This window comes from Dendropsophus ebraccatus, chromosome 2 (assembly GCF_027789765.1).
Source record: "Dendropsophus ebraccatus isolate aDenEbr1 chromosome 2, aDenEbr1.pat, whole genome shotgun sequence".
NCBI classification, from domain to species: domain Eukaryota; kingdom Metazoa; phylum Chordata; class Amphibia; order Anura; family Hylidae; genus Dendropsophus; species Dendropsophus ebraccatus.
This window is the reverse complement of record NC_091455.1, coordinates 26,334,065-26,346,943: the sequence shown is the minus strand read 5'-3', so window position 1 is coordinate 26,346,943 and position 12,879 is coordinate 26,334,065. Positions and strand designations below refer to the sequence as shown.

The following is a 12,879-nucleotide window of genomic DNA, read 5'->3' as shown; positions in this document are numbered from 1 at the left end:
CATTCTCTCGCAGTCTTTCCTGATTCTTGTGTCGTTCAGTAGGGAGAGTGACACGAGCAGGGACAGCATCTGAATTTAGTTAGGCAGCAATATTCACAGTGGTAGTTAGTCAGTGTAGGGAGGGAGAGCTGACCGAGTAGTGCTTAGAACGCTGTGAAATTGTCAGTATAGGGAGGGTGACAGAATCCAGCGTTTTAGCACTATAAGGATTCATTTTTTTAACCCTATAGTTACTAGGCATCCATCAGAGTCCATCTTGTCTATTATCTTCACAAACTATTTAAGTTCTCCGTGGCCAAAAGGGGAGGCCTGCTGGGACATCTTGACTGATGTGTATTGTGTGATACATGTATTCGTGTCATTACATATATACCCACATGCAAATAAAAGATATGCTAATGCTACACACCTCATAATTGTACAGTATTTTCCTGCGTATAAGACTACTTTTTAACCCAGGAAAATCTTCTCAAAAGGGGTCGTCTTATATGCCAGGTGTCATCTTATAGGGCGGGTGCTGAAAAACTTTGGAACGGACTGGAGAATCTGCAGTCCCCACATACGGTGGAGGGGGGGTCGAAACTGGAAAAGTTGAGCGTCGTCTTATACTCCTAGTCTTGTATACTCTTATACGCCGGAAAATACGGGTATATTACGCTTTGCACCTGATAATCTGTTCACACCTAAATGTACGCTTCTACTGTACGTTCGTTATTTGTTTGTCAATCACGAACCAGACCAATCACGATAATTGATTTTTTTATGGTTATGTTCGGGATCTGAATCAATCATCGGGATGTTCACTCATCACTACTAACGGCTCGTGAACCAGATCTGATATTATTAATAATCAATTGAAGAAACTCTTCAATGATAAAGTCAGCTCCACCACATCAATAACAACCAATACCAATGGACTTTTACTGAATCAGCTGCTTTGCTTCCTGCAGTCACTCATTACACTTTTACCATCACATACATTGAACATCTCGATACATTTCTGTGAAATCCATACATTTCTTTCCCCTGCCTACCTGAGCAGTGAGGTAAGGTTCCACTCCATTGCCCATTTAGCTGACAGGTCCTTGTAGAATGGCCTATTAGGGTTTTTCTTCCAGTGCAAGAATAATGAACAGTAGATCCAAATGTAAACTTCTCCCCAGAAATAATTGCATTTGGAGGAACTCCGGGGTGACCACAGTCAATCACTGCAAACAGAGATGACAAGTTTAATTCCGGAATGTAGCACCTTGAAAAGCCTTGCCAGGATTGTGTTTTCTTTATTAAAAGGAAGCGTCCATCATGCTATGGATTCTGTGTAAAGATGTTAAAGTCTGTGTCTGTAAAACTTTCCAATAAGTTCAATGACCCTTTCCTTACAACGCTATTGGTAATGATAGCTATTTGTGCCTAAATGAATGCCCCCATATGTCAAAAGAAACAAAACAGAGTAAATAATGTATTCTAAAGGGGTATTCCGGTGCATAGAAATTCTTATTAGAAACTTAGAAGATTGTCGTCAGAAAAACACCACCTGGTCTATCTAGTCCGCCCTAGTATTTCCCTTCTTATTATCTTAGGATAGATATATGTATACACCAGGAAGGTTTACATTATGTTTTTGTAGATTTACCAACCACATCTGCTGGAAGTTTATTCCAAGCATCTACTACTCTTTCGGTAAAGTAATATTTTCTCATGTTGCTCCTGATCTTTCCCCCAAGTAACCTATCACTGTTCAATTTTTTATTAAAACGCTTCCCTTCTGAACCTTGTGGTCCTCATGAGGTTTTGATCATGTTGCTGTGTTCCCTTTTTTTCCTCCAGACTATACAGTCTCAAATCCTTAAGAATTTCCTGATATGTTTTATGCCTCACACCCTCCACCATTTTTGTAGCCCATCTTTGGACTCATTCTATTTTATCATTATCTTTCTCTAGATGAGGTCTCCAGAACTAGACACAGTATTAAAGATGTGGTCTTGCTAAAGCTCAATACAGCTCTATGTTTTTTTATGTATCTTTTTTAGCTATTTTATTAAAGATTTTGAATTATAACATTACAGGCATTATTTTAGAGATTTTTTTTAAGATACTAGAAATTAAACCAAAATAAGGAAGTAAGGAAGTAAGTAAGGAATGTAGAAGCAAAATAAAGCTAATACATGAAATATAATCTCTTAACTCATTTTAAAGTTGCCAGAAATCACTACCCCTAAATCCTTATTTTCTGAAGTCTTTGCCAGCACAGAACTGTTGATATTATACTCATATAGAGGATTCCTTCTCCCCAAGTGCTATATTTTACATTTGCAGATAATGAACCTCAATTTCTATTATTACTATATGTCATTTTTTTGAGAGGAGAGCGGAGGTGCACAAGAAATCCCATTCAAGCAATGGGACAGGCAAAAGCGGAAACCGCGGCATGGACTCTGCTCATAATTTCCACCTCTTTTGCGCTGTGTACATGAGCCCTTACCCCAAATAAAAATATTCCTTATTGAAGACATATTTCAGAACCGTCCTTGTACTTTTTGTCCATATTGACTAACTAGAGTTTATATTGTTTCTATTATTGTTTCTATTTATATTACCCCATATTGCAAATTATTGCCAATAGGAATTATCTATTCAATATAAGGGAAATAGTGTGGGATAGGAGAACTGTAGAACTTGGGTTGGTTTCATTCTAGTTGGACCCTTAGGCTGGGTTCACACTACGTATATTTCAGTCAGTATTGTGGTCCTCATATTGCAACCAAAACCAGGAGTGGATTAAAAACACAGAAAGGCTCTGTTCACACAATGTTGAAATTGAGTGGATGGCCGCCATATAACAGTAAATAATGGCCATTATTTCAATATAACAGCCGTTGTTTTGAAATAACAGCAAATATTTGCCATTAAATGGCGGCCATCCACTCAATTTCAACATTGTGTGAACAGAGCCTTTCTGTGTTTTTAATCCACTCCTGGTTTTAGTTGCAATATGAGGACCACAATACTGACTGAAATATACGTAGTGTGAACCCAGCCTTACACTGGGTAATAGCCCCTGTACTTCCCTGATAATAAGAAGAAATGCAATGATTTTCACAGGTGGACAAAGATTTTAGTCCTAATTTTATCATCTTGACTACTCCCCAACTTTTGCAATTAAATTAATGCAATTAAAGTACAAATATTCAGATGCTTTATGTTCAGAACTCCTTTAAGAACAACATGTTGGTTTCATGTCTGTTAAGCTTTCTAATAGTATCTGAAATAATTCCCTCCAATTACTCATCCTTTACAATGAGCTGTAGAATTGCACTTACTGATACATTCGGGAAGTGACTTGTCCCACTGCCCATTTGGCTGACAGACGAGCACAGATGATCCAAACAGATAATATCCCGGATTGCAGTCGTAAAACACCACAGTTCCATAGGTAAAGTTCCCGTGTTCAATTTTACTTTCCCGTATAGAGTTTTCTGGAACCCCGGGATCAGTACAGTTGACAACTGCATAAGAAAAATGGACAAACAACACAAACTCAGGATAATAAATATAGTTGAGCAATGATATGTACAGATAGGTACAGTATACTGTATGTAGGGCAGGAGTACATGCAGTTAGTCCATACTCTGGCAACAGGTACAAAGCCTTTACATACAGTACATCTTTTGCTCCATTGAGCATCACAGAGCAATGATGAACGACTCTTTGCTTGATAATACTTTTTGTGACTGGGCCTGCACTTTAATGTAACACCTTCCCCTGCTAGCTAATCTCCAGAAAATGATATTGAATGGTTCCCAACAACACCGAGTCTAGTGACGCCTCCATGTACAGTGTTTCTCTATCCATTAGTTAAACCAAACACAACAGCACTCAAACACAATGTGCCAAGTACACGGGAGAATATAAAACAGGGCAACAATGACGTTTTAAGAGAAACCACACATTCACAATACACATAAATAGACATTTACCTTCCCAATAATTTAACATGAACTGCATGTTTGATCTTTCTCCTAAGTGGCTTAAAGCGACTCTGTACCCACAATCTGCCCCCCCCCCCCAAACCGGTCGTACTGTCAGATAGCTGCTTTTAATCCAAGGGTCCATTCAGCAGGTGATGCAGTTATTGTCCTAAATAACAACTTTTAAACTTTCAGCCCTGTGTCAAACTGTCGTGGCCTAGAGTGTCTGTGCATAAGGCTTGCACTGCCTCTTCGTCCCTCCTCCCAGCCCTCTTCATTACTAGGAATGCCCCAGGGAGGAATTCTATTCATCAGCTGTGTGAACACTTCACATGCGCTGGATCGTTAAGGCACATGTGCAGTGTTCAGACAAGTGAGCAATAGGAAATATTCTGCCTGGGCCATTTCTAATGGTGAAGAGGGTTGGGAGGAGGTTCGGAGGGGCATAGACACGCTAGCCCACGCTAATTTGACACTGGACTACAAGTTTAAAAGTTGTTTTTTAGGACAATAACTGCATCACCTGCCGAATGGACCCCAGGACAGATCTTGGATTAAAAGCAGCTATCTGAAGGTACAAGCGGTTTGGGGAGGGCAGATTGTGGGTACAGAGTCACTTTAATGTTTTTGAGGTCAATGACCACTCCAGACTCTTTACTGTCTTCTGTTTCCGCCACTGAAGAGGTGACTGAGCCTCATGTTTCAGGTCATTGTCAGGAAGCAAAAGCAAGCACCATTTGCTCCTGCCCCCCTTTTCGTCCTAAATAAATCCAACTGTGTTATTGATCTTTAGTCGTGACTTCTGGTTTACAAGATTGTCTGCTGACCATGTACCATAGATTGTTCACATGTCTTGGACATGACCCTCTCAGCCACCTTTTTCAAAACCATATTGGAAGTTCCTTTGCCGTGGACTGTGGAAGGCTAGGGTGAAGACATGGAGGCCCTGTTAGACTCCACGTCATGAGCCCATTTCAATACGGAAGTGTTTTTCATCCTATTCTGGTGCAAGCCTTTGACCTGTACTCCATCACCTTCAAAGGCACTCAAGGTGTTCTCCTTCATGCCATCCTGTCCAGTGCACAGAGACACAGGATGTAGACACCTCCTGGCATGCTACCCCGGTATTAAGTATGACTGACAATGCTACAGGACAAGACTGAGATCTGACATTTCCTTCCTGCATTGAACAGCACGTCAGTGGAAATCTGGCAGAGATCTTTGTTGTATTAAGGCGTGCCACACTGCATCCCTGGTTCTGTACTTTATGCTTAATGTGCCTCCACATCAGCTGTTACCAGAGCATATTGATGCCATACAACAGAAATACTGCAGAAAGAGGCACAATGCAATTCTCCACTTGTTTCTCGTCATTCATTTAGCTTTGCAATCAACCCAGCAATTAAATAAATTAGAGTGGCCTATGGTGCAGCAATAAATCTAATTGACCTGGTTCAGGGTCACAAGAGGTAGACAGATTGTTTCTGCAGAGGTCGAGTGAGTTCAACGGCCAAGGAAGGCCAAAATCAAAAATCACAGCCCACGTACATCACTTGACTCCAAAACTAGGACTTTATTTCCATATCTTGGCTGAAATTTATTGCTAACCTCTGCCTGACACAGATGCATTCACAAGGTTATCTCGGAACCCTGCTACGTCCTGTTTCCTTAATTGCTTTTGAGATTTATAGAATACTGATTGATAATATTTTACTGGAGTCCAGGGAAATACACTCAGGGAAGATATAAACACTTTGTCAAATCGGAGGTAAACTTGCTGTAAAAACTTGGCATTGATGAAATTGTTATGATGGGTCTAGTAAGTAACAATTTAAGCAAAAATATACAGAAAGTGGTTGACAAATGGGACAAAATCATTAGCGGCCGTGTGATTGAGGTTAATGGTTCACCTCATGGTAGGAACAGAAGGTTTTGTGTTTTATCCCAGTCACCACTATAAGCAAGACAAAGGTCTATGTCATTGGAAACCTCCAACCTATATAAACCTCGGGGGCTTTCTCTATAATACGATTATCATTGAATTATCATAGATTTCCCTGTGGAGCACACAGTTAGGAATGCAAAGAGACGCTTAAGGCAGAGATGGTTAAGGCTATGTTCCCACAACGAGATCAGAGTGGGGAAAGGCAGCCAACTTATTATAATCACGACTGCAAATATCGATCATGATTAGAGATTAAGTCGATCCGAACCCGAACGATCGGCATTTGATTAGCGGGGGCTGCTGAACTTGGATAAAGCTCTAAGGTTGTCTGGAAAACATGGATACAGCCAATGACTATATCCATGTTTTCCACATAACCTTAGGGCTTTACCCAAGTTCAGCAGCAACTGCTTATCAAATGCCGAAAGTTCGGGTTTGGATTGGCTCGAGCATGCTCCAGGTTCGCTCATCTCTAATCATGATTAATATTTGCGGTTATTTATAATGAGGCAACCACCTTTCCCACTTTTGGGAACATAGCCTAAGGACCGGTTCACACAGAGTAAAATCAGAAGGCGGAGCTCTCTGCCGCGTAATCCCGCCTGCCGCCTGTTTCAATGGGATGGCTTTCAATGGGATGGCCCCATTAAAACAGACAGCCCCATTTAAACAAACAGCAGACTGGATTCCGCTGTGTAGAGCTCCGCCAGAGTTCACACAGTGCAATGAAGTCAGGAAACTACTGCCATAGTGGTCGTTGTGTATACAGTGCATAAACTATGGCCAATGTTTACTGAGGCTGTACAAAATTACGAACACTTCTACTTTCTACAGCCACAGTTCGGCAAAAACAGACAAAGAAAACAGTGTTTACATTCATACACATCCTGCCGGCTGTAGTGTGAATGAAAGTCAATAGTTAATTGATTTTAACTGAAACCCATTCGGCCAGCAGACTTCTATGGGTGAAAAATAATGATCCGGAGAAACACGTAACATAGTGGCGGTTGTTTGACACTGAAACCAACGGCCATGTCAAATTCTATTGTGTGAACATAGCCTAAATAACTCTAGGATGTGTAATGTTGTATGATGAGGTCAACATAATTAGATTTTGGCCAAACATGACTGCATAAAATTCTAAAGGAACTTAATTCATATTTTTCTTATTGATACCTTATTAGAGCTGTTTCAAGCATACCTATGATTTAAAAAAAAAAAAAAAAAAACTTTTGACGTCACCAGGACATGTCAAATGTTTTTATCAGTTTGGGTCTTACAGCTAAGACTCCCACTGATCAGGAGAACAAGCAGGGAGCAGCAAACCTGGTTGTCAATCGTCTCTGACTAGGCAGCCCTATAGATTGATAATGGAGGTGCCTAGATTAAGACCACTGTGAGCCAGAGAGTGAAATACGCTACCGGACACTTTTTACAGGTCGTTCTCCTGATCGGTTAGGGTCTCAACAGCGAGAGGGGGGTGTCAACGACAATGTGTTTATTTTAACAAAAAAAATGCTGAAAAAGTTCAACTGAAACAATAAATATGCCAACAAGTGTTAATCTCTCACCTTTACAGATTGGAGGTGGATGACTCCATTGCCGGTTGGCCTGACACTGCGCCCTCGTCGGTCCTTGCATGACATATCCCATGTTACAGGAGAATGTCACCACATCATTATAATTGAAACCATTGCCACTTGTTCTTCCATAAATTGGACTCCCGGGATGACCACAGCTAATAGCTGCCAAGAAATTGAGACAAAGAAAGAAGAGAATGTATGAATATGCAACTGGTAAATCAGTTCTTCTCAGCTTCTTAGTATTGCCTAACCGCAAACAGTATCCACACTATTATATCTGTGTTATTATACTTGAAGGGAAAAAAGAGGAAAGAGGAGATGTATAGCAGAAATAACAAAAGGGGCCAGGTCAAATTTGTTGGTAAGAAAAAGAAAGCTTAGTGTATATTGTAAAAGTATCTATTATCTATCTATCTATCTATTATATATATATATATATATATATATATGTATATATATATATATATATATATATATATATCCTATCTATTATCTATCTATCATCTATCTATCTATCCATCTAATATCTATCTATCTATGTATCTCCTTCTATATCTATCTCCTATCTATCTATCTATCTATCTATCTATCTATCTCCTATCTATCTATCTATCTATCTATCTATCTATCTCCTATCTATCTATCTATCTATCTATCTATCTATCTATCTATCTATCTATCATCTATCCATCCATCCAACCATCTATCTATCTTTGCATTCCACTGGCAGTTTATTCATACAGTATCTCTCTCATATCTATCTATATCCATCCATCTATCTCTCTTTATCTATCACAGTATGATTGGAATATATATAAATGTGTATGTGTCTGTCCATCTATGTATTTTTCCGAGCTGCATAAAGAAACAGCGATATTGCTCGTAAACAATAGAGATACAAAATCCAATAAATCTGAGTCCATCCAGCCTTTACCTGAGTGTTCTCCCTGTATTAGCGGCCAGCTGTCCCAGCTGTAGATCCCCATTACCTGTCTCCTTGCTGTTCAGCATAGCGGCTGCAGCTACTCTGTGCTTCACTATAATTGGATGTTGAAAAACACCACATTCACCCCGGCTGCTGTTAGCAATGACCCATGAGCAATTATTTCTCCTGCTCTATTCTTATTCCTATCCAACAGATTTGGAAAGACTTGTTTGACAGAGATTCATTCTTGTTTAAAGATTATCGATAAAGAAACATGTTGTTCCCTGTGGTCTGATACCCTTTTCTCTCCTTAGTTTAGCATGAAAACTAATGCAACCCTTCAGTGTTTCAATCTGATTATGATGAATTTAGGACATTTATTTAAGGTGGAAATGACGACCTTAACGTAGAATGTTCCTGTTTCCATATAGGTGTTAACAATGGATATTTATGAATTTTAGTATGGGCCTGTTTAACATATATTTATGTTTGGGCAGTATTATTTGATTTAAGTGGCCCTAAGACGATAAGCTAATAACAGAATAAACCAATATTGGAGCCTCTATCCATCACCATGTCTTTGGAGGAACTTGGGACAAGTGTTAAGATTCCTCTACAGTGCCCCCTCAGGAGAAAATAGGCATTACACAGGGCCTGTAGTTCAGAAATCAATCACTAGATATCTATGGATTACTAGTCTTTAGAGCTTTGTTCCACAGAAAATTCAAAAAGCCATATATGATTTTGTTTCACCTGTAAAATACTTTTCTCGCTCTTTTCACATAGAGAGTAGAGGTATCAGCAGGTATTTGGCAATTACATCCTACAGGAGAGGTGAACATGGCCACTGGAGTTTGGTCAATGTTATCCCCCTTGCAATGATTGTATTGGTAGAACATCTTTGTAGAGATATTCATCACTAGCGACCATGTCTTTGTCAACAGTCACAGACTTTCCCTATATATATATATATATATATATATATATATATATATATATATATATAATCTATCTGCAGTCATGGCCAAAAGTTTTGATAATGATACAAATATTAATTTTTACAAAGTCTACTGCTTCAGTTTTTAAAATGGCAATTTGCATACACTGCAGAATGTTATAAAGAGTGATCAGCTTAACAGCAATTACTTGCAAAGTCAATATTTGCCTAGAAAATGAACTTTATCCCCCAAAACACATTTCAACATCATTGCAGCCCTGCCTTAAAAGGAACAGCTAACATTGTTTCAGTGATTTCTCCATTAACACAGGTGTGGGTGTTGGTGTGGGACACTTTAAAAGGAGGCTGGTGCGTGGCATCATTGTTTCTCTTCTGTTAACCATGGTTATCTCTAAAGAAACACGTGCAGTCATCATTGCACTGCACAAAAATGGCCTAACAGGGAAAAGTATCGCAGCTAGAAAAATTGCACCTCAGTCAACAATCTATCGCATCATCAAGAACTTCAAGGAGAGAAGTTCCATTGTTGCCAAAAAGGCTCCAGGGTGCCCAAGAAAGACCAGCAAGTGCCAGGACCATCTCTTAAAAGTGTTTCAGCTGCGGGACCGGACTACCAGCAGTGCAGAGCTTGCTCAGGAATGGCAGCAGGCAGGTGTGAGTGCATCTCTATGCACTGTGAGGCGGAGACTCTTGGAGCAAGGCCTGGTGTCAAGGAGGGCAGCAAAGAAGCCACTTATCTCCAGAAAAAACATCAGAGACAGACTGATATTCTGCAAAAGGTACAGGGAGTGGACTGCTGAGGACTGGGGTAAAGTCATTTTCTCTGATGAATCCCCTTTCCGATTGTTTGGGACATCTGGAAAACAGCTTATTCAGAGAAGACAAGGTGAGCGCTACCACCAGTCTTCTCTCATGCCAACTGTAAAGCATCTTGAAACCATTCATGTGTGGGGTTGCTTCTCAGCCAAGGGAATCGTCTCTCTCACAGTCTTGCCTAAAAACACAGCTATGAATAAAGAATGGTACCAGAATGTCCTCCAAGAGCAACTTCTCCCAACCGTCCAAGAGCAGTTTGGCGATCAACAATGCCTTTTCCAGCATGATGGAGCACCTTGCCATAAAGCAAAGGTGATAACTAAATGGCTCAGGGAACAAAGCATAGAGATTTTGGGTCCATGGCCTGGAAACTCCCCAGATTTTAATCCCATTGAGAACTTGTGGTCAATCGTCAAGAGACGGGTGGACAAACAAAAACCAACAAATTCTGACAAAATGCAAGCATTGATTGTGCAAGAATGGACTGCTATCAGTCAGGATTTGGTCCAGAAGTTGATTGAGGGCAGCCAGGGAGAATTGCAGACGTCCTGAAGAAGAAGGGTCAACACTGCAAATACTGACTTGCTGCATTAACTCATTCTAACTGTCAATATAAGCTTTTGTTACTCATAATATGATTGCAATTATATTTCTGTATGTGATAAAAACATCTGACAAACACACATAAAAACCAGAGGGCAGCATATCATGTGAAAATATGTTTGTGTCATTCTCATAACTTTTGGCCATGACTCACTCAATCTATCTATCTATCTATCTATCTATCTATCTCTTTTTTAGCTATCAAAGTATACTCTTTTCAGCAATGTATCTTTTGTTTGTTTATCAATCAAAAACTTTAACCATTCTGTCTATCTATACATCTGTCTATTTCACCTCTCTCTTTCTCTCTCATAACTTTTAGTATATCTGTGTCATAGTTGTGTATTTCATATTTATCAATCAATTTATAAATTTATCAATCAATTTATCTATATAATCTATCTATCTATCTATCTATCTATCTATCTATCTATCTATCTATCTATCATCTATACATTTATCTATCTATTATCTGCCTTGTATTTCTGACTATCCCTGTTTGTTTGCTGCCTGCCCTGACCATTTAGCCTGTTTTTTTTTTTAGCTTGCTTTTTGGATCTTGCTTTGTACTGTGCTGCCCGACTGCTGTGACCCGGACTGACGACTCTTCTTCATTGTGTTTGTTTGTCTTGTCTTTTGTCTTGTTTTGTGTTCCACCTAGCCAATGCAGGGATTGCCGCCCAGTTACTCGCTGTCACCTAGGACAGAATGTGGCAAGTAAACAGGGACAGTGGGCAGGATTCAGCATAAGGTCCACTGTCTGTGTCCGCCATCTTGTCTGTCTGAGTGACCAGTCCCTAACAATCGGTCCTATAAGTATGTCTTTCATATTTTTTTTTATCTATATATTATCTATATATCATCTATCTATCTATCTATCTATCTATCTATCTATCTATCTATCTCTCTTTCGCAGTATTGCAATCTATATTATGTTATAATGTAACATGTAATAATATGGTATATTATGCATTTATCTCCCATCTTACTCAATTTGCTGTAATATACATAAAATGTAATGCTACAACAGAAAAGTATGAAATCAATAAACGCCCAAAATAACAATACAATATGGATCACACTTTGCTTTGTTTTATACATCACAAAGTTCTTTCATTTTTATATATTTGGGTCTGAGCTGATCGATCATTACACCACCTTGGGCCACAATTAAAATTACACAAAAGACCTTTTCAAATACAAATACCACAAACCATCATAATAATACTACTTATTATAGTCAGATATTGTTTTCCTCATGTAAAAAGGTTAACATCTTCGATTTCTACATAAATTATAGCGGGACCTACATCTCATCTTCAGAACTGTTCTTTTAAACCTAATGCAGCCTGGCACCCTGGGTCTTGTTTCTTATATTCCTGGTGATCAGCTGTGACTGCCCATAAAAGCTGTCATTAGGAATACATTGCAGAGTACATGTAGTCTTACATTCTACCTACTCAACTGAGTAGCTGACTATGGAATACATGGATGGATGCACATATGACCTCAATGAAATGATATGGACTGGAAAAAGTATGGTATATGTTTATATACAGATGTATTCTTCCTTTCCACAGGATATTCCGAAACACGTGTCAAGAATTAACAAGTTTAAAAAACTAATAAAAAAAATAAAATCAATTTTGCTATACTATATCAGGAAACGAATATGCTATACTGGTATGTGTCTATATGTGGCCACCTAGTGGTTATGCTGTGCATTACAGTGCACTGAGGTTCAAACATCCAAGAAAAAACAAAGAAATTGCACTCACATGAAGATGGGTCTAGTGAAGTCTTTATTGATGTGAACACAACAACAACAGCATGGTGCAGACTTACATGGGCAAACGCCAAAGGAAGCAGGGACAGTCTGTTTCACGTACTCTGCGCTTCTACAGGGTGGTCCGTAGAAGCACCAAGTGCGCGAAACAAACTGTCATTACTTTCTTTGACTTCATTAGGCACAACTTTGGGTGAGTGCAATTCCTTTTTTCTTTTTGGATGTTTGTCTAATACATGCTTGTTTTGAGTTAGCACCGCTGGCGTCAGCTTGTTCTGTTCAGTGCGTTACCTGC

At 39.3% G+C, this 12,879-nt stretch overlaps 1 protein-coding gene across 1 annotated transcript in view; it reads right to left on the bottom strand.

Moving 5' to 3' along the window:
• Window positions 1–12,879, bottom strand: part of CSMD3 (CUB and Sushi multiple domains 3) — a 467,563-nt gene that overhangs the window by 79,358 nt on the left and 375,326 nt on the right. Inside the window, exons 43-45 of the mRNA XM_069959625.1 lie at window positions 7,485–7,658; window positions 3,321–3,506; window positions 1,035–1,208 (exon numbers count right to left, since the gene is read on the bottom strand). Of these exons, the coding sequence (XP_069815726.1) occupies window positions 1,035–1,208; window positions 3,321–3,506; window positions 7,485–7,658 (534 nt within the window). The remainder of the gene's footprint in view (window positions 1–1,034; window positions 1,209–3,320; window positions 3,507–7,484; window positions 7,659–12,879) is intronic.